This window comes from Cygnus olor, chromosome 14, assembly GCF_009769625.2.
Source record: "Cygnus olor isolate bCygOlo1 chromosome 14, bCygOlo1.pri.v2, whole genome shotgun sequence".
NCBI lineage: Eukaryota > Metazoa > Chordata > Aves > Anseriformes > Anatidae > Cygnus > Cygnus olor.
In genome coordinates, this window is record NC_049182.1 from 2,174,792 (window position 1) to 2,202,565 (window position 27,774).

General features: G+C 44.0%; 1 protein-coding gene across 7 annotated transcripts in view; it reads left to right on the top strand.

Moving 5' to 3' along the window:
• RAPGEF6 (Rap guanine nucleotide exchange factor 6) overlaps nt 1–27,774 on the top strand; it is a 125,025-nt gene that overhangs the window by 7,120 nt on the left and 90,131 nt on the right. For all 7 annotated transcript variants that reach the window (XM_040573964.1, XM_040573968.1, XM_040573966.1 and 4 more), the window contains exons 2-4: nt 16,663–16,733; nt 17,343–17,399; nt 18,755–18,838. In XM_040573964.1, coding sequence (XP_040429898.1) covers nt 16,663–16,733; nt 17,343–17,399; nt 18,755–18,838 — 212 coding nt within the window. The remainder of the gene's footprint in view (nt 1–16,662; nt 16,734–17,342; nt 17,400–18,754; nt 18,839–27,774) is intronic.

Here is a 27,774-nt window from a genome sequence, read left to right on the forward strand (position 1 = left end):
CTGTCGGCGTGGTGTGACGCATCGGCCCTGACTGCGGTCACGCCGATTTCCAAAGAGTTTCCTGTACGTTGAAGGGCTGTGTGGTGCCACCTTCCCTGCTGTGCAGAGTCTTTGGCTGCTCGGACCTGACTTGCTGAGCCCAGCCCTTGTGCATGGATCTTGCTGATTTGTAACTGCTGCTTTTCCCAATCCAGAGCATCTCCGCCTCTGGCCTGGTAAGCGTGGAAGGGCACAGATGTTGCTTCTGTGTTGGGTGATGCTTTTGGGTTTTGCGTGCAGAATTTGAAGGGTTATTTAGCTTAAGTCAGCTCCTTGGCGCTTCCTTCCAACCCGTTTCAGCCTGCTCAGTGGTCAGCCAGAACCAGTTGGGTTTGCTGCTTAGCACTGGGTTCCTGACTGCTGCCCGTGTGCCGTGACTCATGTGAATTCCTGCATGGAATGGGAAGGCTGCTGCAGGGAGCATGTATGTGTTCAAGGGGAGATCAAATTACAGCGCCCTAATAACTCTGCGGACAATGGCTCGTGGGTGTCAGCATTGTTTGCAGACTGCTCAGGGTTTGTGCTCGGTGAGTCAGGGAGTTACACATGACAAGGTGAAAAGCCTCTTCTCTGTCCTTGTTTGTCTCCTGGACATAATTTCCAGCTCTGATTTGTGGAAATGAGCTGCTGAGTAAGAGTGTGGTCCTGGTACCAGCGAAAGGGTGTCTTCGAGCGTTGGCTTGTGTCTCGGCTCAGCTCTCTGCCTGAGGTGGAGCCATGAGGCTGAGCAGTGGTGTTGGTAAGGCCAGAGAGCGTAGACTGCTTGTTGCCAGTTGGGCTTGTGGCTTCCAGCATCCCTCGTGTCCAAAACTTGATGGAATTGTGGAGTCTGAACATCCTGGTCAAGTGTAACGAGAACACAATTATTTGTCTTGCGTGTAGTTATACAAAAACATGACTGGCTACGGCCTCACCTTCCTGTGCTCCTGCTTGTTGGGATTCATTTGGAGGACGCAAGGCCACAACAAAAGCAGTAAGGAAAACGTTCCGGCTTTGTAATCAGTGACTTTGTGCAACTGTGCCATGTACGTACAGGCAGGTACCTATCACATGCCATGTGTATGGCTTTTAGGTATCTTTTCAGGAATATGGATGTAAAACAAGGATTTTAAAGGAAATTATGTTTTAGCGTGCTCTTGCAGCAGGTGTGACTGTGTGGCAGGAGGAAGGATGGTGGCTGTGGGCATGGGCTGTGCTCCAGCCCTCAGGGGCATTGCTGAGCCCCGCAGGGCCGGCTGTGGAAACCTCCCTCGGCCTAGCAGCAATGCTCCTGAGTGCTTTGTGTCAAGCCTTAACGTGCCCGTGTCTGGCACCTGTAGGGACAGATTTGTCTGAAAGTCCTATACCACATGTGATTTGATCTCTTTTTGTTGTTGCCATATTTTTTAAGCCCTACATTCTGTTACCATCCGAATACAGGGAGATACTTTAGCTCCACTTCATTAGCATTGTGCCTGTTGATTCAGTGCTGGTTGTTGGTTAAAGGAATTTGAGAAACTGGTGTGGGTGTTGGTAAGAATACTTAATTAAATATCTCCAGAATACATCAAGCTCTCACTCTTCCTGTGAAACGACTTGCGGAGCACTAAGTCTTCCCTCTTGTCCTTCACTCCTCTTCCCTTCACCCTCTTATGTTCTGATGCACATCCATCCGATTCTTTTTGTTTATTTTTTGTTCCAAGAAGCTGGCTTTTGAAGGCCCTCTCAGTGGTTCTGGGGTTTTCTGGCCTCACGGTATAGTTGTCAGCACGGCTTTTGTGTCTGGGAGATTACTGTAAAACAGAACCTCACTGTTTTCACTGCGTGATTGTCGGAGCGTGCTGGAAGCTCACGCAGAGAATATTTGTGGATCTTTTTCAAGCTGTTGGCCAAAGTGACAATTTGGATCCCAAAACTCCTGACTGCGAAGAACAGAGATGACAGCAGCTTGCTTTGTGATCGTCTTCACAGCAAACAGGGATTTGGGGGCTCAACAGATGTGATTTTGCAGACTAGGTCAGAAGTCATTATTGATTAAAAATATCGCAAGGCCCATTTCTCTAAGCTATGATGATAGGATGGCTGTAAACTTAGCTTGTAGGAGGTTGAAAATGACTCCCTGTTTCTGAATATTGCTGTCTGAAGGCTTGTGATGATGGGGCTCTCTTGCTGGTGAGTGGGCAGCAGTACGGCTTTGGCTGCCGATCTGAGGCCAGGCCAGTGACCAGGTAACCTGGTGCCTGTAAATTCCCAGCAGGAAGCTCCTCTTGGTTCTTTTCGGAAGGTAATATGACTTCTACATCATCCAAACCTTAAGCATTGCTAAAGGAGCAAACGAAGCTAGAGTGCATCAGGGCGGCTCAGTTTCCCAGTGATTTCCCAGGGAGCACTGGAAGTGGTGTTGCCCTAAGATTACTTTTCCTATCCTTGCTTCCAGTCACTGTTCCTGAAAAACTGGTTTTTCATTTCTGATGGCAGCTATGACAGCTCTGGGAGTGAAACCAGAAATTATCACGCAGTCCTGGAATTCTTTCTTGAACTTGCTTCCTTTAATGCCTATCTTTCCCCATGCTGTGGGGTTATGTACTTGGTTACAGCTGCAGAGTAATAATTCAACAAAAAGCTGGCAGTGATGGATTTAAATTTGAATGTGTAATGTAACGTTTTTCTAAAAAGAAAAATAAAAATAATTTCTATTGTATTATCTGAATTCAAACAATGAATTTTAGGGACTTTGGAGTAGGGCGTGTTTTACAAAATTGTTCATCTGAGCTAAAAGACAAGCCCAGTGCCTCATGATTAACCTTGCAATAGGAACTCCTTGGAGATGCTGGAATAGTAAGGAAGGGCGAGAAAAGGGTGTGGAAGGAGGTGGGAAAGAACTGCAAGTACTGTTGGCATTCAGAGAAGTTGCCAAATGGAAGAAAAATACATTTCTGTTCTGCTTTTGTTCTCTAAAAATGCAAAGGGTGGAGGGCAAGCAGTCAAGATGTGTAGGTGTTTAATTCCTTGTAGAGACGGTATTAAAGCCCTAAAATACCATACTAAATACAAGTCATCATAAAAAAATATATAATTATCTTTTTAAAAACAATCTCTTCAAGTAGTATACCAAAACTTACTTTGTGTAGCCTTTACAGAGGAGCCTTTCCATAATACTTGTAGGAGAATTAGTTTTGCCAAAATCACTTTATATAAGGACATCTGGGTGTCTGTAGCACAAATAAAGAATGAGATGATAATACTCGGTCCTAAAGAACTTGGATGTGTGCTGTTGGCGGATGCTGGGGTGAAAGTGGCCAGGCGTAGTCCACTTGTGCCCAGGCACTTTTTTTGAGGAGGGGAAGGAGAGAAGCCAAATATCTTCAGGCAGTCGTCCAAGCAGCCATGGGTGCTGCTGTTTCAAGCACAGATAATGCTCATAGTGCCAGCTAATAACGCTGCATGCAAATGTGCTTGTACTCACATAGTAAGAGTGCAAAGAGCTGGTAATGGCCAGGTGGAAACGAGTCTCTTGGCATTAAGAGGTGGCTCGTGGTGGTCTTGTCAATGGCGAAGAAGCTGAATGCTCTCGGGGGCCGTACGTTCCGAGTAAGCTTCTAGTTTAAAGAGTTTCTCTTCCCACCCTCTAAAGCACGTGCAAAAATTTGTTTTCATTGGGAAGTATATTAAAGAACTGATCTATAAAGGATGTCAGGAATGCTGATGTCCTTTCTTGTAAGAGGCTGGTCGTTGCCATAACAGTGTTTTGCTAATGCTAGCGTTGCCAGACAAGCTATTTCTAAAACTAGGAGGTCTTCTTGTTCCAATGACCTCAGGCTTAAAATATAGAGGGTTTTCCTTTTGTTTGATGAAACTGATACACCCTTCTTCCCCTTTTGATGATTTCAATGCAGTATTTTGGAAATACCCTTAATTCAAGGAAGCATGCAGAAATTATTTAGCGTTCTGCATCTGGTTTCTCTAGGTTCCTTAGCTCTGCTAATTAGTTATCTTTTAGCTTGTCAAGAGTGTCTAGAAAATTCTCGCAGAATAGGGGGAAAAAACACCATAACGAAGGGATTCTCTTTGTTTATAATCTTTTTGTGCCCGATTAAAGCGTTGACATTTAAACAATCCAGTTCTCCAAAGACTGATGAGTACTGAGCCTCAAACGTTGGTCCTTTTGGTCTGAAGGGAAAGAGTTCTTACGTTGTGTTGCGTTGCAGGTCTGCAGAAATTGGCTTTTTGGTCAGATATGAATTTCTACAAAGAAAGAGTTCCAGAGCTGTCATAATCTTTTTCACCTAGACAATTTGCGTTTACGAGAGCTGGGGAGTGAGGTCTGCCCATGTAACGTGTTGTGTGTTTAGAGTTAAAAGGTCTTGGGATTGCATCGGCTGCTGAACGTTGCCTCTGGGAGGATTTTTATGCCCTTGTCACAAAGGGCTGTGCTTGTCCATGGCTGCTCGATATTGTGGGTTATCTGGGGATGATATTTACTGGGTTATTTTCAGGGTTCTGTGTGTCATTATCTAGCCTAGCGGTAGACTGCCGTGATTTGGCGAAGTAGAAGTGGTTTTTCCAACTCGTTGCAGAAGGAGTTTCTGTTCCTGTTTCCCATTTGAAGTAGGAAGGAAGCTGGCAGCCTTAGGTTAGACTACTGACCTCCTGTCCAGTAAACTCTGCTTCCATTTGTGTTGGGCAGTAATGCTTCCTTCAGCAAACTCTTCTGTAGATAACATAACGCTACATGTGACTCACAAGGTGGCTGGTGGAGGCTTCAGACTGTGCTGAACTGATGCATGCCATGGTCTGTTGGTGCTGAAAGAGATGGTCCTTCTCTGCCCCGCACGCTGCTGCTCCTTCGGCAGCCCAGGTTTGCTGGCTAACACAACTGAAAGCTGCTCGCCGGCCTGGTGGGTGAGTTTTCTGCCCACTTACCAAAGTAAACGGGGTCACTGACAGTGCTGCTCTAGAGGAGGAAATGGGAAAATACGACGAGAGTGAGCTGAGGTGGGATTAGTAGGCTTGCCCTTTAGCATGACAGTGACCCGTAAACACCATTTCAACCATACTCTGAGTTCCTTAGTTATTCCTGGGTCCATCTCACATGAGAGATCTCTGCCATAGCCAAGGCTTTGTTATGAGCTTAGAGTCTGAATTTTCAGGTGCTGTAAGGTGTAGGGGGCTTATTAACAAAGTAAGAGCTGCATGGAAGCATTTTTTTGAGATAGGAACATTCAGACAGCTAAATTATCACACTTACTTTCTCAGTAGTATGTGTCACTGTGATATCAAGTACTTGGCCAGTAATTATTTTGTCTCTGAGACTTAGGTCAGTAATTATTATTTTTAAATCTCTATTCGTCATCCAGCTATATCAGGATTTTGGAAGAACACACTCTTACGTCTATCTGCTACCTGAACCTTTTTCTATGTGAGATTGGTGTCCTGGGAATTAATTGCATTGTGCCTTGCCTCCCTAAAACAGGATTTTTAATTGCATTTTTTTTAGCTTTAATAACAAAACAAACAAACAAAACTTAAAAAAAAAAAAAAAAACACATAGACGTACAAGCTAAAGCTTTAAGCTGTAGGAGAAGATATGTTTTTGGATCACTGCTCTACCTATAAAATTGAGGCTTCTGAGACAGAAGCAACAGTGTAAGTACATAACACCATCTGCCCAGAAAACCTCACTTGTGGAACTTGGCCGTCTGTCTGTAACTTCTTTTTCCTTTATACAAGACAGCATTATGTCAGCGAGCACTGCCCAAGGAAAGGGAGGCTGCTCAAATTTCTGGGTCCTTGTGCTGTGAATTTTTAGAAGCCTCATTTAGTCCTCGGTTCAGGAACGTGTACACCTGAATTAAAGGCACAATAGTCCTTGCTAAGCGATGGGCGATCTCTGTACGGATGTTCAGGGGCACGGTCCAGCTGGTGTGACTGCTGGGGAGCATTTCTTAGCTGGCGTGTCTGTGCTAGCCTCCCGGCAGGCTGTCTCCTGTGCCATGGGGCTGCTCTCATGGGTGGAGCTCACAGCTCAGCAGGGCTGTGTTGTTTTTTTTTTTTTTTTTTTTCCCCCTGTATGCATTGGCTAGAGGGGGATTTACGGAGTGCAGCAGACCTACAGCAAACAGCTCGGGCTCTGTGGTGCTGCACAACCACAGCTGGTCACAACCGTGTCCTTAACAACAGCTGAAAGCTTCCCCTCTGCCTCGCTTGGGTCTCGCACATGCTGCAACTGTGGCTACGTGGGATGCGGAGGTGACAGAGTTCAGCGTTCAGTGTTGTGACCAGTAATGCTGCTTTGATTTCTTTTCCCAAGCTCTAGCCAAGCATTTTGCAGCTATGAGTGCTTGTGTGACCAAGAGGAGCGCTGCAGGTGACAGGTTTGTTGGTCATCCTGGCAGGCACGGGGTGCCCTAGGAAGCACTGCTGTGGGCCAGCTGCTCGAGCACGGTAACGAAATGCTCCCCAAGAAAACTCGTGCCTGACTTTCAGTAGTATTGAATATATAAAATGTCTGATCTACAATAAGGGTCCTTCTGTTTCTTTTGGAGGTGAGAGGGAAAGCAGGATGTGTTCTCCTCTTCTGCTGTCACGAGCATGACTGTTCAATTATCATCGTGTTGTAATCTCTTAGCTGCTGCTTCCAGCTTTGCTTTTCATCGCCCCGCACCTAACTTCTCCAGGGTGCGCCGATGAGTCAAAGGTCTGGGTCCTAAATTAATGCACTGCGCTGCTGCTTAGAAACCTGCTTGGTGCTCACGTTAAGCTAGTGCTGGGTATTTTTTAATCTTTAGCGAATAATGGCAGTTTTGCAAACAGAAGGCATCTTTTTAGCACTGTGTTGAGATACTGAGGTGTTTAAAGGTGGGTTTTGAGGTGATACTAAAGGTGGGTTTATTACACCTCCATAGGTATTCACTTTGTATGCATAAATGATCAATTGTAATTACCAGGGAAGATACCTCTACCTCTGATAATTGTATTCATTTGGTTTCAAACTTAAAACTTGATGTAGATACGTGAGTATCACCTCAGTTTGGATCCTTAAGCTCCTTTGTGGTTTCTGACCCGGGTATTGCTGAGAAACCACAAAAGCAGATCCTATAGCAGTGTCTCAGAGTCAGTTTTGAGAGTTTTGCTGTGGTGGCTTGCGTTGAGGTGTAGCAGCTGGGGAAGTCTGGTGGATTTTTTTTTTTGCTACAGACAAAAGTGCCAAGAGCTACTGACTGCACTCTTCGGTTTGGTGAAGGGCGTGTGTGTGTGTATCTGCCGATACATGCATACACATACACAGGTGTTAGCACTTCTGTGTAAGTGAGAGGAAGCTGTAGTTGTAGCAGTACTAGAATTTAGTTGTAGGGGTCTGCATTCAGGTAACTTACAGCTTCTCGAAGGGACGGATTGCTGAGAATTGCAGCAGCTTTCCTGGACTGCTGCGTTGGGCACTGCCTGGTGTGCCCTTGTACCGGGACCGAGGAGGAGTTGCTGCTAAACATCTTAAAAACATCTTAATGTTGTCCTCTTCAGGAGTTCTTTCATTGTTCCTGATGGGAATAAAGGAGCTGGAGTTTGATCATTCTTTTTATTCCTCCAGTGGTTTTGTTGAAAGAAGGTTGTAGGAGAGTTTCAGTTTTCATGTGATATTTTATTCTGCAATTATATTCTTCTCAGTCTCATGTTTGTTTTTTTTTTTTTACAACTTGCTGGTGTGTTATATTTGATGCTGAATGAAAGCAAAGTATTTTAGTCAGAACCAGCATGGTGAATTTAATATTTTACTGTTGCACACAACTGTTTTGAGACAGTTCCTAGGGCTGTATTCATCTCCATTACCTACATCTGCGAGGGTGACTCAAGCTGCTATTGGTAAGAGATCTTATTTTGACTTCAGTGTTATTTATTAAGCAAGACTTAATTTCCTGACAGACGTGATCTTTGCTTGCTTTTGCAAAGAAATATGAAATGATATATTGCAAAATGATAAAGGTGCCATTGTAAAAACTGTGGAGTGTTCTTATCCATTCGTATAAAAATCCTAGGATTAATACAGTGGAGACAAACAGCAGTAAAATATTGTTCTGTCTGTTAGTCTTCCTATGTGCTTGAGATACCTGTTGAATGGAGCTTAGCTATGGAAATTTGCTGGTGATGTTTGCTGCCGAGGTCCCGTCCAACAGGGAGGAAGGGAACCAAGAGCAGCGCTGTGCTGCACGAGCACGGCCGCGTGCATGCCCCCAGCCCAGATTCTCACGGGAGCGAGCTGCACGCAGATGTATTCCCGAGTCGTCGGGACCGTCAGCATGGAATCGACCTTTGGATTTCATCCTCCACCTCCTTTCTCATCTTCCCCAGGCTGCCGTGCCAAACTTCCTGTGAGAATCAACTTTCTCCTTTCCCTACCCGATTCTTTCCTTTTTCTTAAAAGGAAAAAGGAGATTTTTAGGTGCTGGAACTTTTTTTTTTTTTTTACCTCCTCTTAAAGGAGTAGGGAATGTCTGTGTGAACCAGGTGAGCTGATGTCCTTGGAATTAAGACAAAAAAGGTTTAACCCAAGCACTGTTACTTGGGGGATGCTTGCCCTCTGGCAGGGAGGCTGTGGATCCCGACACGTAGTTAGCTGCTCACCTAGTGGGGCGTTGATTGAAGCCTGAAATTGCTTGTTTTGCTTTGCTGATTTTGTGCTGCTCTTAGGGTCTTTGAGCTCTTAGTCAAAAACACTTGATAGAAAAATCTGCTGTTTGATATATGTGAGCATCGCGACTACTTCTGGATCTCCCGAGCTTCCCATCTTATTGAACTGTGAGCTTTGTTCTCAAGGCAGCTTGCTCTTGGTTTTCTAGTATCAACACACAAATCTGCAAGATGTATTAAAACTGAAGTAATGAGCGTCTGGGAACTTTATGGTAATGCTTTTCTTAAAGGTAGTTTTTCATAACTGTACTTTTGTTCTGAGCCACGATAAGGGCTGAATGCGCTTCAGATATTCAAAGCGCTCCGCAAGCTGCTGGCTTTGAAGCGCTGGCGTTTGATGTTCCCGTCTCTCTAGTTTGGGGCCTTTGGTATTTGCTCTGAAAAATCCAAAGGAATTTTTTTTTTCTCGGGCAAAGTCAGGGCTCCAGAAATGCTGACTCAGTGTGATGAAACAGCAGTAAAAATACTAATAAAAGAGAAATTCCCTCCCTCGTTCCTTCGAGTGTTTGTCTTTCTACCAGAGTCTTATATCAACACAGTCCAGGGTCCTTAGGTGGAGGGTGTTTATCTGCGTTGGGTGTGGGAGCTATTGGGAGCAGAGAAACTTTTTGTTTTATTTTCATGTAGGAGTACTTTGCTTTTTTTTTTCTCTCCTGGAAATATGTTGTTGAATGGAGGTACTTCGAGTCTATAAATAAACTGTAATAGTGGGTTTAGGGCCTCTGTTCTCAAACCAGATCTGGCCTTTTCAACTTTTATTGAGGATACTTCTATTCCTGGGGGTGAAATGTAGTTCTGAAGTCTGTGCCTGTAGCCTTGTGTGCATGCTGTAAGGAAATGCATTTAAGACAAACTGTTTTGGCCCCTTGGAGAAACTTGCTACATTTGCAGGAAAAAAAAAATCCAAGCCTGAAAATGTTATTTCTGACAGTCTGAGAAACAAAAGCCAGATTTTTAGTTTCCTGCTTGTGGCTATGTTGGTAACGGATGCTGTCAATTGTAAGTGCGTCCTGGATTTACAACAGAGAAATGAGGTCCCTTTTTATTTTTCTGCTGTATAAAGATAGCAGGCTGACATCTCCTCAGCTGGGCACTGAGGATGCCTCTAAAATCCCTATAGTGGGTAGCCTGGTAATCGAGGCCAGAAAAGCATCACCTGTTACATTCCATACAGGAGTTTCTTTACAGAATATATGCTATTTTTTTTGCTGATTAATAGCGTATGGCTCTGAAGTGGCTGGGCCAGTTTACTTTATACAAATGATACTTGAGTGCAGTCTGAGGGTGACCCAAGACCATGCAGGAGTCTGCTGTTAGTGAGTTTTGGCTTGTTGAATTTTTGGTATTTCTTACATTAAGCTGTGTGGCGTGATTACACTCTGTTCCTTAGTAGTGCTACTTAAACGGTGTTATTCTCTGCAAAACGCTATGGTAAAAACACTAAGTTAAAGTCTCCTGGTAACACTTTCATTCGTGTTATTGATTAAACGATCTATTCTCCCTTATAATTCCTCAATGTTTGTGTTTAAATTTTTTAAAAGGCCTCCAGCCAAATAGAGTTACGGCTCCCTTCAAAGTATCCTAAGTATGCTGTGCAGCTCTCAACAAGGGCCCCTGGAGCTGGTGTTTTTAGCACTTCTCTTGACTTCTAATACAAGTTCGTTTGTGCCACTGAGCAGGCAGAGTCTTCCCAGGTCATCTCATCTCCTTCCATCCAGCCCACAGATGGGGACGGGGAGGGATTGTGCCCGACACAGGGCTCCGGAGCCGCGTCGCTGCAGTCGGTGCGTTCGCGACAGCCATCTCTGAATATATGGAACATGGGCTGGACAACTCCGGCGTGTTTCTGTATTTTTGTTTCGAGTATTACATTATCAGGAAAGAATTTGGGAGGACTATTTTTACAATTGGCCTTAAACAGAGGATAAAGGAAACAGCGCAGATTTCAGCCTTCGGTGAAGTAACAGGAAGGGAAGCAATGAAAACCATAAACCGTGCTGAGTAACATTTCCTCTCTTCTGCTACGCCCCCCTACGGGTGACAGAGTCTTTATTGAGGCTGACAGGATTCCCAATAAAAGCTGCATTCCCTCTATGTAAGGAGCCTGCTGAATCACTAACGCCAGTAAAGGCGGCAGGCTGGAGGGGAGCCGGCTGTTTGCAGCTTGCTGTCCCTTTTCCAAGAACTACTTCAGTTTGCTTTACTGAAATGTAGGCATTTTAAATAATGATTTTAATATAGAGACTTTCAGCCGCTGTTCCAGAGGGTGTTAAAATCCTTATCCTGATACTGAATGTACGTCGGATCCTGCTGAAGTTTCTTTCCAGCCTCCTTTCCCGTGGCACTTGGTGCTCAGCGCGGAGGCTGGGGCAGCTTGCAGCCATGCAGCCTCCTGCCCCCCGAACTGTCGTACCTGGGGCTTCTCTTCAACATCAGTGGAATGCGTCTTACAGCTGCTACCAGATGGTTTATCTGTCCTTTCAAAGGCAGAATTTTTTTTAATATGTTGTCTGTGATACAGATGAATCTGTAACCCCTTCAGAAAACACTAATGCTTTTGTTTGCTCCGAAGCATATAAAATAAGCATCCTGGCAGCTGTCTTTTCTTGCCCCAGCAGAAATACGGATGCAGCACCCCGTCAGCCATGGCGTGTGCTTCAAGAAGCAGGTTGTTGTGCGGGCGGGGAGCCCTGGTGGCTCGTCAGCACAGCCAGACCGGGCATCAGGAGCCACAAGTGAGCCAAGCGTGCGTTCCTGCAGCAGGAACTGAACGTGCTGCGGTGGGACGGAGGGATGGGTTTTGCGCCATGCTGAGGGACAGGTCTGCGTGTGAGAGCCGGCAGCCTGGGACTTGCTGATCGAAGCATCGCATGTGGGAGCTGGAGGAAATCCACTGGATCACTGAGCCCTGGCTCTGTGGCAGTGCTGCGTGGTCCCGGTGTCACCTTGCAAGTGACACGAAGCATGTAATGTGCGGGAGGGGTTGTGGAGGGATTTATGGCTTCCTTGGCTCCTTGATAGCTCGGTGCAACTGCTGAGGATGGCTCTTCGTGAGATTTATCAGAACTTGCAACAGTGAGGTCATTTTGGAACAACTTACTCCGTTTTCATTAGAAATAGAACAGATTTCCTGCTTAGTGTTTTAATGTAATCATGTGTTACTAGAACACCTGGCTGGGGTCACATCATTTAAAGCATCAGGTTTTCATTTTTATGTTTACTTTTGATGCAATAATTTCATTCTCATTCCAAAGTGCCCACTCTTAACGCTGCAGGAGAGTTTGTCTTGGAAGCCTTACTTCTGCCTGACAGCGAATAAATGGGGTTCATGCAAATTGCAGTTGCTCTGGCTGGATTTTTTTTTTATTGTTCAGAAAACTTTGTGTTCAGAACGCTGTAGTTGAGACCACCCTCATTCCTCTGGATCTTCCATCCCAAGTGCCGTAAAGCTGCTCCCAGGATTTAAGGGAAAAGACTGGGAGAGAAAAGGGTGAAGCAGGGAAGTGACACAGACTGCTCGGGTGGCAGAGAGGCAGGGATACCCTCCTTGCTGGGGGCGGGTTTGGGCTAAGCAGAATTGTAATTGTTATATTTACCTGGTTTGCTCTTATGTGGTGGGTTTTGAATGCATGCTGCTGGTGATTCTTAAATTTTTCCTTGCACTACAGTTGTGGTGTCTTGTAGTAATTACGTGAGCAGGCGTCTGGCAGGGAAAAGGAGAAGTGGGCAAATATTCACTCCCTTCAGAGTGCATTGGGACAAGGACATTGCTGTAAAAGAAGGCTGATCTACACAACATCATGCTGCTGCTGAAATCTCCCCGTTTTTCTCTGGCTTAGCGGCCGGCTCAGCTTTGTGCTGGGAGGATGCGTGTGTCGGGCGATAACAGCTGCCGCCGACGGAAGCCGGGCGATAGCAGTGCCCCCGGCAGAGCCCTCCCTTGATTTCTGCCCTCCTGCCTAGACGCACGCTGTTCCCCACACAGCCCAACACCGCACGTGATGGGTGTGAAGACGTCGTGCCCTCTGCTCTGCAGACGTAGCAGTTGTTTCGCCACTTCCTGGCTCTCCGGGCCTTCTCGTGGCTTTGCCTGGCGTCTGTCCGGCGGGCGGGTGTCTGTCCTGCTCCCAATGAGGGCACTCAGCTGCTGAGCTCTGCACTGAGAGCAGGAGGCGAGGAAGAGGAGTCCTGTGGGGCTGCTGTGCACGCAGCGACCACGTCCCAGCTCCCGTCGGTCTCCAACAGCAGCTGCTTGCTCCCCTCTGCTCTTTGCCCAGCTCCCCACCTTCCCGTGGCTCGCTGGAGCTGTAATTTTAGTTGGGCGGACAGAAAACGTGAGCTGGCTCCTGCAGAAATACACGGGACAAGGTGTAGTTGTCTGCTGAACACTGAGGAGTACGTCTGGCTGTACTATGTCAAGGCAGATACCACGCTTTAGTTTCAGGGTGATAAAGGCTCTGAAAATAAAGATTACAAAATAATAATAAAAAAAAAAAACCACCTTGACCTTGGCCCCTAGTTTTGTGTGTGTGGAGAAAATTTTTTTTTTCTGTCAATAATTGCTTTTCAGATGGGTTTTGGCAGGAAGATGTAAGATTGTACGGAAAGGATCTGTAACTTCTCAGCGAGATCTTTGAGTTCTGCTCCCCTCCCGTTTATTGTTGCACTTTGGTACCGTCCTTTTTATAGCACTTTCTCTCCATAACGGATAGCTACCTGCAGAAATAATCTCTGCCCTTTGTACTGTGGTTGTGTGTTTGTCTGGCGTTTGTAACCGGTGCCGCAGCGTAGATCAGATGTTTAAAATAACCGCTTCTAATCCTATTTTTGGCTTGGTAAGATGGATTTGGTGAAAGGAGCACTGGGGGCTGTGGTTAAGGACTTCTCGTGTGCAGTGCATGCCGTGCAGCTGGGCTGGCAGTGTCCAGGTGGGTGTGCAAGGGTACAAACCCTGCCTGGCACGTGGGCTCACAAATGCTGTGCCAGTGCTGTCAGTGCCATAGAATTTTTCACATTGGAAAAGACCTCCAAGATCATCCACTCCAGCCTTTAACCTAGTGTTAAAGTCCACCACTGAACCATGCTACTAAGTTCTCCATCTACACGTTTCTGGAAGACCTCCAGGGATGGTGACCCAGCTGCTTCCCTGGGCCGCCTGTTCCAATGCCACACACCCCTTTCAGTTAGGAAATATCTCCTACTGCCCAACCTAAACCTCCCATGCTGCAACTTGAGGCCATTTCCCCACATCTTATCATTTGGTGCTCGGGAGAAGGTCCCAATCCCCACCCCACTACAGCTTCCTTTAAGGTAATGGTAGAGCGTGATAAGGTCTGCCCTGAGCCTCCTCTTCTCCAGGCTAAACAACCCCAGCTCCCTCAGCTGCTTCTCATAAGACTTGTTCTCTAGAGCCTTCACCAGCTTCGTTGCCCTTTGTTGGAAATGAAAATAATTAAATGAGATGGGAGCAATGGAGGAAACCACCCCATGTGTGACTGGTGTGAAATTTTTACATTATCTGGAAAAACTGAGCTGCGGGTAAACCTCCCTCATTAGATTTTGCAGGGGTGTGGGAGGAGAAGGAAGAACTCCCCCGGCTGTCTGTGAAGGATCTTTTTTAAAACAAACAGGCGAACAAAGCTTTGTCAGCATGACATTTAAAGCACGTTGCATGGGTGCACGCTGTGCTGGAGCAGAGATGAGACAACCTGGGGGAGATGTGCTCCCATGCAGGTCTGGTGCTGCTGGCACCCAGTGGGGCTGATGGTGGGGACGGCTCTTCCAAAATCCCTTGCTCTGATTTTATTTTTTTCCATCTTTGCCATGGACTGGATGTCCCTGAGATGAGGGATGCTTTCTGGGCAGGAATCCCTTTATGCTGAGGCTGCTTTGTGCCACGGCCAGGGTGTGCTGGACTAACTTGCTCTGTGGAGGTGTGAGGAATAATCCTTGAGGATGCGGTCAGTTTTTGTATGTGCAGCCTGAGCTTTGTTGTGAAGCATGAATACGAGCTTTTATTCCGCTTACAGTGCTGTGTAACTCATGACAATAGGACTGCTAATGTAACACATTTAAAAGACATCATTATAACTGTGTCTCAATTAAATTATTCAGAAGGAAATGTAGGCAAGCATGTGTAGACACAACACGTAGGAATGAGCGAAAAATTCTGGTCATAACCCTGCTGCTGCCTGTGGCCGGGCCCAGACGGAGCTGGAGCATCCCTGGCGGGGCGAGCAGGGCCCAGGTGGAGGAGGAAGAGCCGGCCAGGGGGATTTGTTTTTCTCTTGTTGCATTCAGGTTTTAACTAGCAAGATGCTGCTAACTACGGGGGTGCTCTGTGGTCAGAGGATACCTCTTCCACAGCTCGGTGCTGGGCGTTTTCTGTCGGGGAAGTTGGTGCGGCTCCTGCTCAACAGCTTGTCAGGGGCTCGAGCGGCCCCGGGGCTGCCCACAGGCCCTGGTGGTCGCGTTTGGGGTCTCACCCCAAGAAGTGTTGTGTTTGGGATCTGTTTCGGGGATCTGTTTTGGAGCTGGTGCTCGTGGGTGTTTCACTACAAAAATCAAGTATGTGGTAACTCACAGCTGAGGGTTAATACGAGACTGGGCGGTGTGAAACGGATGCTTTATAGATGCGGCATTAAACATTCAGGCCTTCTGTTTAATTTTCATGGGTTTGGTAATGACATTTAGAAAAAAAAATCAGTTTTATTGGTTTTACATGGCCTGCAATTACATCTGACCTTTCCCTTGGTATAACAGTCTGTATCCGCTATATTTCTAAACATTGACTATTAAGCCAACGAACTTTTCTAAAGTAAATCTATTGTAAACTTTGAGGCTAGCATTCGTATTGATTTATCTTTTGTAAACGCTGTATAAATGCAGTACTTGAAAATTCAGAGCATGTTTTCCGAGGCCAAGCTGGAGAGACTGCTGCGTGGCGTATAATGATTTTGTTGTGCATGTATTTAATGCTAACAGCCCACCTGTTCGGGATAGTAAATTAAGTGATGAATAGCCCTAGTGAGCTTTTTCTTAGCATGTGGCCTGCACCATCAGCACAGATATTTTTGTGACTAAAGAGAATTCTGTGTAGTGAGACGTTTAAACAGCTGCTTCTCCTAATTGCCACTTCTATATAAAGTCCAATCTTTAAAGTGAAATCATCTGCAAGTTTTAATATTGTTGCTTCAGAAAAGTTGCATTTTTCCATGGTTGCTATCGGGTGGCTCTGATGTGATGCTGAGTCTTCATAGTAGGAGGTGGGGGACAAATCGAACTCCACGTTGTCTTCGCCTTTGCCGAAGAGTATTTTGGAGTAACTTCTAACACTGACTTCTAGTTAGAGGCAGTAGGATGGAGCAGAGTTTGTGAGGGGGATACCAGCTGGGTCTCAGATAGGAAAAATATTTCATGTCCACACCTAATGTTCTTATTTTGAGAAGGTACTGTAGTTCTCTGCACTATCAATCGTATCTAGACTACGTGGCTTAGGTTTTCTCCAGTGTTCTTTGCTATTAGCAAGGTAACTTAGCAAGATTGCCATTTTTCCCCTATTTAGAAGAGTCATTAAAATGTTTCAATGATTTTTGATCCTGGAGGAATAGGACTGTGCTGTTGGGTTTACGCTATATGTCGTTTGCTGCAGTATCCATTCATATAAACCATTTTCAGAGAGGTTTCTAATAAGCCTGCTTCAAAATCTATTTCGGGTAACTCTTTATGCATCAACTGAACTTCGCCCTTTTTGCTTCAGCAGCTTAAGTGTGAGCAGGGTTCTCTAAGCCTGTGCACGTCCCAACCTAGCTACTGATCCAGGCTTTGTTCCTCTCTAGAATTGTTTTGTAAGGCTGTGGAACATGTTTTGGAACCTTAGAAAGTAGCGCAGAAGTGATTAGATGCTGTGAATGAAGTTGCTCATGTCTTTTCTTTTTTCTTCCCTTGTTTTCTTTTTAGGACTTAAATACAATCTACTCTTTCCTTCATGGACTGGACATACTCTCACACTTCAGGGAACACCAGCTAAGGTAAAGTACAATGGAGCTAGCTAGCATCGCATAACACAGCTGGCATGCAGACAGTTTTTGTGGAGATGAGCAAGGTTTTTCCTCGGCCTGCACTTCGGGGTGGCAGGACATTATCCGAGTCCATTGCTGAGCTAAGTCACTGCAGCGATGTGGCATTGAATCCAAACTAACTAGCTTTGATAACAATGAAGGCAGGGCTTACTGCCATATGTCTGCAAAGGACTTTGTAGAAAGTACCCTGTGTTAACTGGATTGCAAATGCTTTTTAATGCCGCAGACACTCAGATGATCTCAGAACAAAAAATGGAAGGCCAACAAAGCACAAAAAGTGCGTTGGAAGTATTTTAGTTCCTTCAGTTCTGTTGCTATGGGTAATTCCAATGCGTAGGAGTGATTTAAACACTTAGAGAACAAGTTGTATGTTATCTATTTGGGTAATGAAGAACACCGTAATAATTTGAATTTTATGGTTAAGCACATCCTTTGTTTAGAACAAAAAAGAGTTGAATTTGAGGTCTCAAAGCCTTAAAGTGATTCTGTTGAAATGTGATCGTTAATGGCTTATGATCTTTGGGGATTAAAACTGAAATTAAATTTCTTCTTCCTCAGAATAATGTCATCAAGTGCCCGCTACGAGAGGTACAAGGGCAACCAAGTTCTCTTTTGGTAAGTACATATCACTGATGGGAGTTCTCCAGCAGAAGTGTAAGCAAAACCACTGTTTTACATGTTTTAATATCACTTAGTAATTGTAAATGCAAGACTTTACAATGCTTAAGCTTGGCCAGGCCAGTTAAAAACTTTGACAAGAGGTGATTGTCATGGCAGTAGGACGCTGATGATTGAGAGGTGCCCACGAATTAACAGCACAGCTCCATGGGCAGCAGAGGGGTGTCTGTGCCCACACCAGATCAATTAAAAAAGCAATCAGTGCTGCTTCGGGTGGCTGGTGGGAGTGGTGGCGATAGCTCAGTAGGTGGCACTCTTCCCCTGGCGCTGGCTGCCGAGTGGGAACCTGGTGGCTTGCTAGCATTGTCCTGTAGCAGAGAATGGAGCTCAAACACTTTTTTTAAAAAAAATAAACTATTTTTTTAAGCTTAAATTACTAGAACTAGTATTTTAACTTCTTTTTAGGTTCCTGGTGGGAGTCAAATACGCTTGTTCCTCACATGTTAGCATTGGCTGTGGTGTATTTAACAACTCACAGCTAATCCTAGTTCCAGTGTGAAGCACGCCCTCCAGCACACCTGATCTAAGTTAAAGAGATGCCACGTACTGGTTCTCATGATGGGTGTGTGTGCCACAAAACCCTTCCCAGCACCAGGTCGTGGTGTAGGTGCAGAGTTGCATGCTGTAAATAAAGGTGGCATGAGGCTGTAGCTGGGAAGCGTCGGTGCAGCGCCCCACGAAGAGACAAAATCCCCTGCAGTAAAGCACAGCAGCATCTGTGTGGGTCTGCAGCTCGCGGCTGTGGGGTGCGAGGGTTGGTAAGTCCCCTGTCCCCCATCTAGGACCGAGGGATGCAGCGGGAGGCCACGCTGTGTGGGCACACAATGCAAGTGTGGAGGTGGAGGAGAGCAAAGCAGGAGCCAAATGTATGAGTCTTGTGCTTTATCCACACGGCCTGACAGGTTGATTTAAAGTAACTGTCCGTGGTGACATGCTAATCAACTTTCCCATGGAATGAAAATATTCCTGTGTTTGTACTTCTATGTACACCTTCAGTGTAACTAAGTGTTCTCACTAAAATTTAACAGTTTTGTTTTGCTAAAAATTGACAGTTATATCACTTAGAAATCTAACTGTAAGGCATAAGAAATATTCTGGATGTAGATCTGTTTAGAAAATAAAAATTAATTCCTGGTAGTGTTCCGTCAAATTTCTTAAGTTTCTGGTCCACGTACCTAAATTTGCAAGGTGGCCGATACTTACTTTACTACAGTAACATTTTTGGTAATCTATTGTTGAGTTGCTTTAAAGAGAAAGTAGATGTCACTGAGTTTTGGTACCTTTTCTTACAGCTCAGAAACTATTGCAAGATGCTGGTATATACTGCTTTCCGGTTCTGTGCTCATGAAGGACTCCATGTTTTTACCACCTTGCAGGTATATAACGTTGTTTATTATTATTGTTTAAAGTAATCCAAGATCTTATTTTAATTGAATGTTCATGTTACTGTAACATTTTCCATTTAAATTTTTTTTCAATTTTTTTTTCTAAAGTTGAATAGTGGAAAAAAGCGTTCTGCTAATTTCATTTAAATTCCCTTCCACTTTTCCTGCATGCAGTGCTGCACTTGATGACTTTTAAGTCTTGCTAGGCTGGATTTTTTGGTTTGAGAGAATTTGTATTAGGGTTTTTAACTTGGGGGCCCTTTATACAAAACAGGCACACAGCAGGAGTTACTCAGAGTTCCTTGTCTGAAAAACACCACTGCAGATCACACAGCTTCTGCCCCTGCTTTGAGATTGTTTTTAATGACATATGTGATTTTTTTGTATGAAGCAAGAAAATAGAGGCCAGTGGTGTTGGCTCCAGAGAGCATATGACAGAAATCTGACTGCATCTTACAGCTGAAGCACAACGAGAGTTGTGGCGTGCTTTAACTGAAGCGTGGTTTTTGTCTTGAGCTGGACTTTGCTGCACTGTGATGCTCTGCTTAACCTTGTACCTCACTCAGAATTTTTACTTCGCTGTATCTCAAAGCTGCATGTTGCTTATTTGCATTCAAGCTGCACTTCTAGGCAAGGCAGGAGTGTGTTGTTTTTTTTAAGTTGACTTATCTTGGTACCCAATTTGGGCACTTTTTCATGAGATTAATAAAAAGTGTTGCTACCTCCATCAGACAAGAGAGAGGCTTTCCCTCCGGGGCGGTGGTTCTGTGGTGGGCTCCATCTCCTGCGGGCACTGGGCAGCTCCATCTGCAGCCATGTCCGCTGGTGTGTTCGCTGGCGTGCTCTCATCTCCTGCTCCAGCCCCGCAGAAACAGAGCGCAGCGGGGGGAAAAATGGAGCTTTGGTATGCTAAAGGTTTGGAGTAGAAATGCAGACGTGTACAATTAGATAAGCTAAAATTATAGTTAACTAGTGAAGAGTCAAGGTGGGCAAAAGGATGCTGAAACCAAACCTTTTTGTTTCCCCCAATGTTTTTGGCTCTGGTCTTGCCACCAGCAAACCAGTCCCAGTCCCCCTTGTCCCTCCCTGGGGCCCGGAACACAGATGGGGAAGGGGAAGTGCTGCTTGGACACGAAAATAGGGGAAGGAAGAGCACAACTTGCTTTCTGCTTTGCTAAATTACGTACTTGCACTGTCCAACTTCAACTTATAACTTAATGATTCTTTATTTAATTTTTATTTATGGTGCCATGTAACAATGTGATAAAGTTTGGTTACTTTTCCTGGTCTAAATACCTCAAATTACTCTTTTGTAGTTGAGGGAGCTGCAGTCACCAATCCTTTATGGGTTATTTTCATATGAAACAGTGCCTTGGATAATTTGAGTGTTCTTTTCATAACTGTAATTAGCACTGTGTAATTACATTTAAAGTAACACTTATGCATTATTCCTTGTCCCCAACCAAATCATTCTGAAAGGAAGCTTAAATATGCGTCTGTAAGAAAACACAGCATTGCCTTCATTCTCATCCCCTTGGGTATTATAGGAAACAAAAGTAACTTTTTTTGCTTGTTTGTTTCTATTATTTTTAACTTTTGCTTAGCAGTGAGAGCAGAAAGGTGAGTGGAAATGACCTGCAGCGTATCATTAGGTGTAAAGCATCTTTGAAATAGTTTTTTTTTTTATTATTATTGATTTTTTTTTAAATTCAAATTTGATAACATAGTAAGAATAATTAAATTACCTGAATTGATTGTAGTGGAGCTGATTTGTGGTCTTCCCCCCTCTTGCCCCAGATCTCTTTCTGTATTTTAGTATTGCTCTGTGCATTGATTTCTAGAAAATAATGTTTAACCACCTCTGGCAATGTTATTTACCCTAATGGAAAAGGGAAAAATATGGCTTTAAAAAATAATATGAAGAACATTTGTCTATTCAAACAATCTTTGGATAAAGAACTCGATGCTGTGCTCTTCATGCCTAAGGAGCATGTCATGCTACATACCTGTCTGATCTTAGTGACATAAACTGTATGGAAGAGAAATTTGTTTAGGATACTGATTTATCTGTGTTTTTTTTATTCTTCCTACAACAGTAAAGTGATCGCAAGCGTAGGGAGTCAAAAACAAAATCACGCTTGAAGTGTTCTGAGGCTGCTGAGGGGGGCGGAGGCATCCTTCCAGCCAGGGCATTTTTGGTAGGCTTCCTGCGTGGCTTCCAGCTCAGACACAGGCATCAGCTAAAGCCCGGCTATTGGATTTGTTGAGTGTGGTATAAATGTGTCAACACGTGAGCAAAGGCGAGAGAGGTTAGAGACGGGTGTCATCTGCACTGAAGTGATGCAGGAGACTGATGATGGCTTTGAGACATCCCTGGGGAAAATGGGTGAGGACCGAAATAGAGCTCTTAACGTGAGGCAGGTTATAAATACCAGCGATGAGAATTTAGGCTTTATGGAGACTGCCTAGGGCTTTGAAAAGGTCACGAGCCTGGTTTGAATAATTCTCAGTCTGGAGGAACTGGGTAGGCAGAGGCACTTTCTGTAACAGATAATAGTTAGCAAGTGGATTCTAGTTTGAAACTCAATCCTTGTCTGTAGTTCGTAACTTCCTTCCCTTCCAATTATGTTTGTAACATTGGCACGGCAATTTCAATTTTATTTTTCCTCTGGAGCATTTGACAAACTTCATGTTTAAGGAACTCCTGTACGTTTCAGGGTTCTTTTGCTCGGAATGTTGGAGCAATTTTTCATAAGCCTTAAGAAACAAGATACTGGTGTGTGTCAGTTAAAGGCATCGAATTTCCTGGGAACAGGGGGTTTAAAGGCCCCTTTTTCTAACAGTTATTGTTTTCGTCTGTTTTATTGGGTTATCGTTCTTCAAAATCAGGGTTGTACTGTCGATTAACTGCTTGGTAACTTTTATTTAATAATTATTTGAGAAACTGCTGGTAGAGTTGGTTATCAGTGAGACACTTGTGGTCTCCAGCAGTAGGACTGGAAGGGGGTGACTGATCATTTCCTGGTACCTTCCTACTACACTTGTCCCTGTTCTGCCATCTGCCCAGCAGTTTCCTTGGCGGATGGGAGGAGATTTCAGTAGACCACTGTTAGCTTAACCTAGCTAACACACTGGTTAAGCTCCCCTGTTTTTCCATGCCTGGCTTCATCCATTTTTTTAACATTCGGTTATTTCTGAGTCAACAGAGCTCAGAAAAACCTTCCTGTTCTTCTACAGATCTTTAAAAGGTAAGATATGTAGATTCAAACCTGCACGAGGCACAGCCCAGGTGAGGCATAAGAAGGTGGGCAGCCACTGCTTTATCGACTCGCTGTAGGCTCTTGAATGAGGAGGGACATGCACTTGAGAAAGGCTTTCTGTTCAACTTGGAAGAATTATTGTGCAAGTCGTAATTCAGAAATTGGCTTGAAAATTGGAGGACTAAGACCTGCATGCGGGTAGGATAAAATCTGGTAATTATTTTGACACTGATAATGATGATAAGAGAAGCTCTGTAAGTTATTTATTTTTAGATAAGAAGCAGATCAATCATTAATACCAGGTAAAAAGATGACACAGCCTTGATTACCCTAGTGCCTGGAGAACGGGTTTGTCAATAGGTGTGGTACAGCAGGAAAAGAATATGCTTCTAACGTGAGAACGATGGCCAGAACAAAAGAACGGGAGTGGGGGGTTCTGTGCAAGGAAAATCATGTCAGCAAGCTAGAGTTTTTGTGTTAACCTTGCTTGTTAATCAAGATAATTCATTTGAGCAGGATATTTGAAGGAGATTACTCACAGCAAGATTAGCCATAGGAAATGTATCAAGGACCTGGAGGAACTTTTGAAGCCAATTATGTGGATGACAGCCTCCTACAGCTGTGAGAATTGAACCTTGAAGAGAAAAAGACAAAGTCTTGAAACATTCAAGATGTTACTGAAAACAAACACTTCTCTTTTCCCAGCCTTTCCAAGAAATTTGTGAACAGCCTTTCTGAAACCTCACAAGTGGAGTAAATCAGTGTTATTGTCCTAAATTCAGGTAGTGCGTTTGTTGGTTAAAAAAAAGTGTTGTTTTTTTTTTTTCTTCCCAAATCTAATTAATTATAAAAGGGATTGTTTTGGAAAGATGATTGTTCAAGGATGCCTAGCAGGGGAAAAGGAGGTTGAAGCAGACTGATTTTTAAGGAGATGAGGTAGCTGGCGTTTGGAGCAAGCGGGCCACAGGCAGAGAATAAAGGGCTCAGGAGAGGGCTGGCTGGCTGCGCTGGGCTCCCTGCAGCCAGCAGGGAGGTGTCAGCAGCATCTGAGAAACTCGGAGCTGCCTGGAAGTCACCCAGCGGAGCTGAGACCAGGGCTGGGGCACGCTCGTGCTCTGCTCGTGGCATGGCGTCTTCCCGGGAGCTGTGGATGTGCCAGGGACTCGACAAGCCATTGCTTTTTTTCTTCTGGGGTAAAATTAGAAGGCACAAATGCTTGAATCAAGAGAAAATGTCATAATGAAAGAGGAACTCGGGTTTTGCCTTATGAATAGTGGCTTGGGTTGAAATTATTTTAGCTTATTTTTTTATGAAGTTAATATTTGCGGATAACAATCTCATAATAAACAGTCACTGCGAGTTGCAGAATAAAGTTTTTCAGACTCTTTATGTGACAGTACCAGCAGCACAGAAAATTCTGTGCTTTTACAGGACCATCAGTGCTGGTGAATAGGAATAGAGGATTAAGGACTTGCAACTTGCACATCTTACGTTTCTTGCTTTTTAGAAATCTTAACTTTTGAGGATTGTAACTTTGCTTTCAAATGTATTATACCTCAAATGTATCATCTAACGCCCATCAGTTTTACTTGTAAAACCTGTGTTACTAGTATTTGTGCCTTTCAGTGAAAAAGTGAGAAGCTCAGAGCTCCTGTGTTGCCAGCTTCTGACAAGGAAACATATTTTGGCATTTTTCTGCCACCGGTCCTTCCTTCTAGGCTTCCTGCTCAGGGTGTGCCTGCTGTGTCCATGCTCTGTCTGTGGCTGTAGGTGAGGGGCTGGGGACGCGTGTCCTGCTCTCTGAAGCACGTGCCTCTTACTGGAGGCGCTGCTCTCGTTACAAAGCAAGGAGAGTACATGGTGCATTTCTTCTGGCATTGAATAATCTTCTGTGAAAGTCACAAAAGTATGTAGTGAAGATGGACTGCGTTCAGACTTGTCAACGACTAAATGATCCCATTGTCTTGTCCCCCACTCCAGTTGCTTCCTTTTGTTTTATTTGTAGTTTCTTCCAGCCGGTGCTCTATGGAGGTTTCACAGTGCTGGAGATGATAATTGCACCACAGAAATGTTTTTATTTTATTTTATTTTATTTAATACCCAAACTTTTAAATACCAAGAGATGTGAAAGTGGAAGCAAAGGGCAATGTGCAACATTTTAATATCCAAAACATATTTTTATCAAGGCTATCTAGTCACATGGCCTGGGATAGTTGCACAGCTTCACAGAAAGTGGTAGGTAAGATACTGGCTGCCTCAAAGCATCATCATGTTCAGAGTACAAGGTAATTAGGACAGACATCTTGAGCTCGCAGCCTGCATATCGCGTAGTGTGTTCTACAGCCTCCAAAATCATTCCCAATTAAAACTTCCATCAAGCTTAAGAGAGAAACCTGCTAAATGTTGCTATTGTTGACAGCTAATGCAGAAATGCTTTTTGATGACTGAGCATTAATTGAAATCGGTATTTTGCATTCAGCCACACATCTTGTGGTTTCAGGTTTCCTTTAGACCATTTTCTGATGAAGTTAAGTATTGTAATATTTTTATAATTAAGTTACTTTGAAATGCTCAGGACTTGCACAGCATATGGTATCTCTGAAAACCCTGCACCTACATTTGCCAATTTAAAAAGCAGTAACACAAATGAGGAAAACACACTTGTGTTAACCCTTTATTGACTTTAGCTCATCTATTACCCATTCTGAATTGTCCATTAAAAGTGAAGGATTTCAATCCCTATATGTTGCTTCATTTTTCTTTTTCCCCCTTTGGAAAGAGTGCAGACAATAAGAAGTCTGTTTCTTTAATGTAACTTCTGAGCCATGCTACTCTAACTTCTTTCCCCATCTACTTAATTTTGCAAACCGAGGGCATTTGGGGCTGTTCCTTGGTTGGAAACCAAGGGGCAGTGCTGACAGCTCGCTGCTGCAGAGCGCTGATGGGATCCCTGCCCAGTACTGCCCTGCCTGCAGTGAGCCTCAGCTGTAGCACAGCCTCGCGGGTGGCAGTCGACCTGAGAACCACCGAGGGAGAGTAAGCCTTCCCTGCAGATGCCCCGAAAGAACAGTAATTCCCGTGAGGGCTGGTGTCTGACACCACGACCGCAGGATGAGACGGGAGGATTCTGCCTCCCCCGTGCAAACACTCCAGCTCTGCTATTGCGTACCTTGAGGCTAGGCAGGCTCTCCCCTCTTTTATTATTTCCTGGCCAATGACAAGGAAATTAAGCTTAAAATTACTGCGTGAGAGTATTTAAATTGGGGTTCAATGATACAAATGGTTGGTCCACGCCATTTGCAGTGCATTGTGTAGGACACGCAGCTGTAGCTGAGGAAGGTGATGGGGGATTTGCCTTGGGGCTGAGCAGCAGCTACCTTGCAGGAGCTGCCCTGGATGTCGGCTGGAACAGCTGCTTTGCATAGAGGCACTCTGAGGAGAGGAAAAATGAAATGCTTTTCAAATCAAGAATGAGCTCTGACTTGTGAAAAAGCACTTCTATTTCTACATATTAAAAAACAAACAAAAAAACCAACCCAGACAACGCTTCCTTTTCTTATGCGACTCGTCTCTTCCGGGCCAAAGCATGTACTCGGTGAGAAATGTTTGTGCATTGCAGAAACCCAGCCAGGTTGCAGAGCGAGATGACTTGATGCGTGAGGTCGCTGGGTTCTCTTCGCAGTGGCAAAAAGTACAATTTGTCTTCTCGCTATGTTCCCAAAAGCTGTTTGACAGGCAGTTTGAGAGGAGAATATTCATAAAAACAAAATATCTGCAGACACTTACAAACACGGTTCTTGGCATAGCTCTGCACTAGTGTATCAGTGTCCTAGCCCAGTCCTACACCTAGTACAGCACAGAGTGTTTGTTGCTGCAGGTAACTTTATTGACAATCACCAATAATTACATGCAGTATTAATATCAACTCAAACAGCCAGGATAATTTAGGATTTTCTAGTTCCTGGACGATACAGAACAAATTCTCAAGTGCCTGACATCTCTATATTGAAGGCTTTGATATGGGAAAGATCTGAAAACATTGTTTCAGGATGCAGCCGAATACTTTAAATCTGGAGATGCCTGCTAATTAGTGTTCAAACAAATAATACGGCATTCAGTCTCAATCTCCATCTGTGTTTGTAGGCTGAAAACCCGTCAGGACAGGCTGTGTTTTTACCTTTAAAGTGTCTGCTGTATTTTGAGCATTGCATAATGAAAAACCATCAGTAATGAATAACTCCAGTGTACTGAAGTGGAGCAATTTTCAAGTTAAATGTGGTTACTGCTCCTAAAACTTGTAAGTCTTGAAATTCCAGATGTTTCAGCACCAAATACTCAGGTCACTTAACAGCTGGATATTAAACGTTTTTCGACATTTGTGCTTAGAAAACTTAAGTATTTTTGTACAACCTATTTAAAGAAATACTTTGTTATATTCAAAATACGTCATTTTGTAGGGTTTTTGAGTAGGTTGCAGTGTTAAAGCAAGGCACGTTATAACAGCTCTTGTGCCTTAAGGAAGCTTTGAAGTGTCCTTGTTGTGAATTGTTAGGTTGTGTTAAAATGCCAGTGCTCCTGGGAGTGGGCACGAGACTGAAAATCAGCGTTCTGCAGTAGCAAAGGCTCTGTCCAGTGAGCAGTTCTGGTCAGTCCCCTTACCGCAGTAAAGCTGAGCAGATGCTCAAGTGCTTGCAGGTTTAGGATTGTAGAGTTGAGCTTTAGTCACGGGTGGCTTTATCTGTATTATTATCTGTATTAGCAAGTCATGCAGTGGAGAAGGGACAGCTGAACGGGGTGAAACAGCTGATGCTAAGAGCCGTGTTATGTGGTGTGCTGGGCTCGTATGTTTTGGTAGCTCCGGTCTGATCCCATGGCCTGAACGCCCATTAGTGGTTGATGCACGATACCCTGCCAGTTTAACTTGCATTCCTTTCTCCTGTGATGCCATTGCTTAAGCATTTTTAATTATGAATAGCAGTGAATCAGGAGGAAAACAAGGTTTCTTGTTAATGAGGCGCACACAAATCAGGCATAAACAAAGCTGCCTTTGATATGTGGAAGACGTTTTTCCTATGACCGTGTTGCAAGCCAGTGAGTGAGTGTCTGAGAATTAACGATGCAGATGTAATAGATGAATATTAAGTGACGGGAGCATACAGTAAGATTATAAATAAAAACTGTGATGTAACTTATACGACCAACTTTTTGGGCTTCTGACAGTGGGAAGCTATAGAATAATGTTTAAATTTAAGAATCCATAAAAATACGTTTGGTTAAATATTTTTAAAATATATTTTTTAATAATTTATTATTTTATTAAAAATTTTAATAATCAGGCCATTAAAAGTTTTAATAGTTTTACCTTTGGTGTATGTGCTTTGACATAGGTATTTACTGTATTGTAAGGAAAGCTTGATTTCCATTGGTTTCATGTTTTCTTCCACTTGGAGTGTTTGTGTTAGTCAGGGCTTAGTTTCTGTTTATTCTACGCATTTTGCTGTGTAATTACATAAGACAAGTAGGAATGAACATTATTCTTGAGCGTTGTTTAAAATTGGCAGATTAGTGAAATAGCTTCTCTATCAATTAAGAGGCTTGCTGACATCGCTTTCATACTAGTCAAGATATGGAATAAGTAATTTAGAAAGTTAAAATCCATGTTTCCAA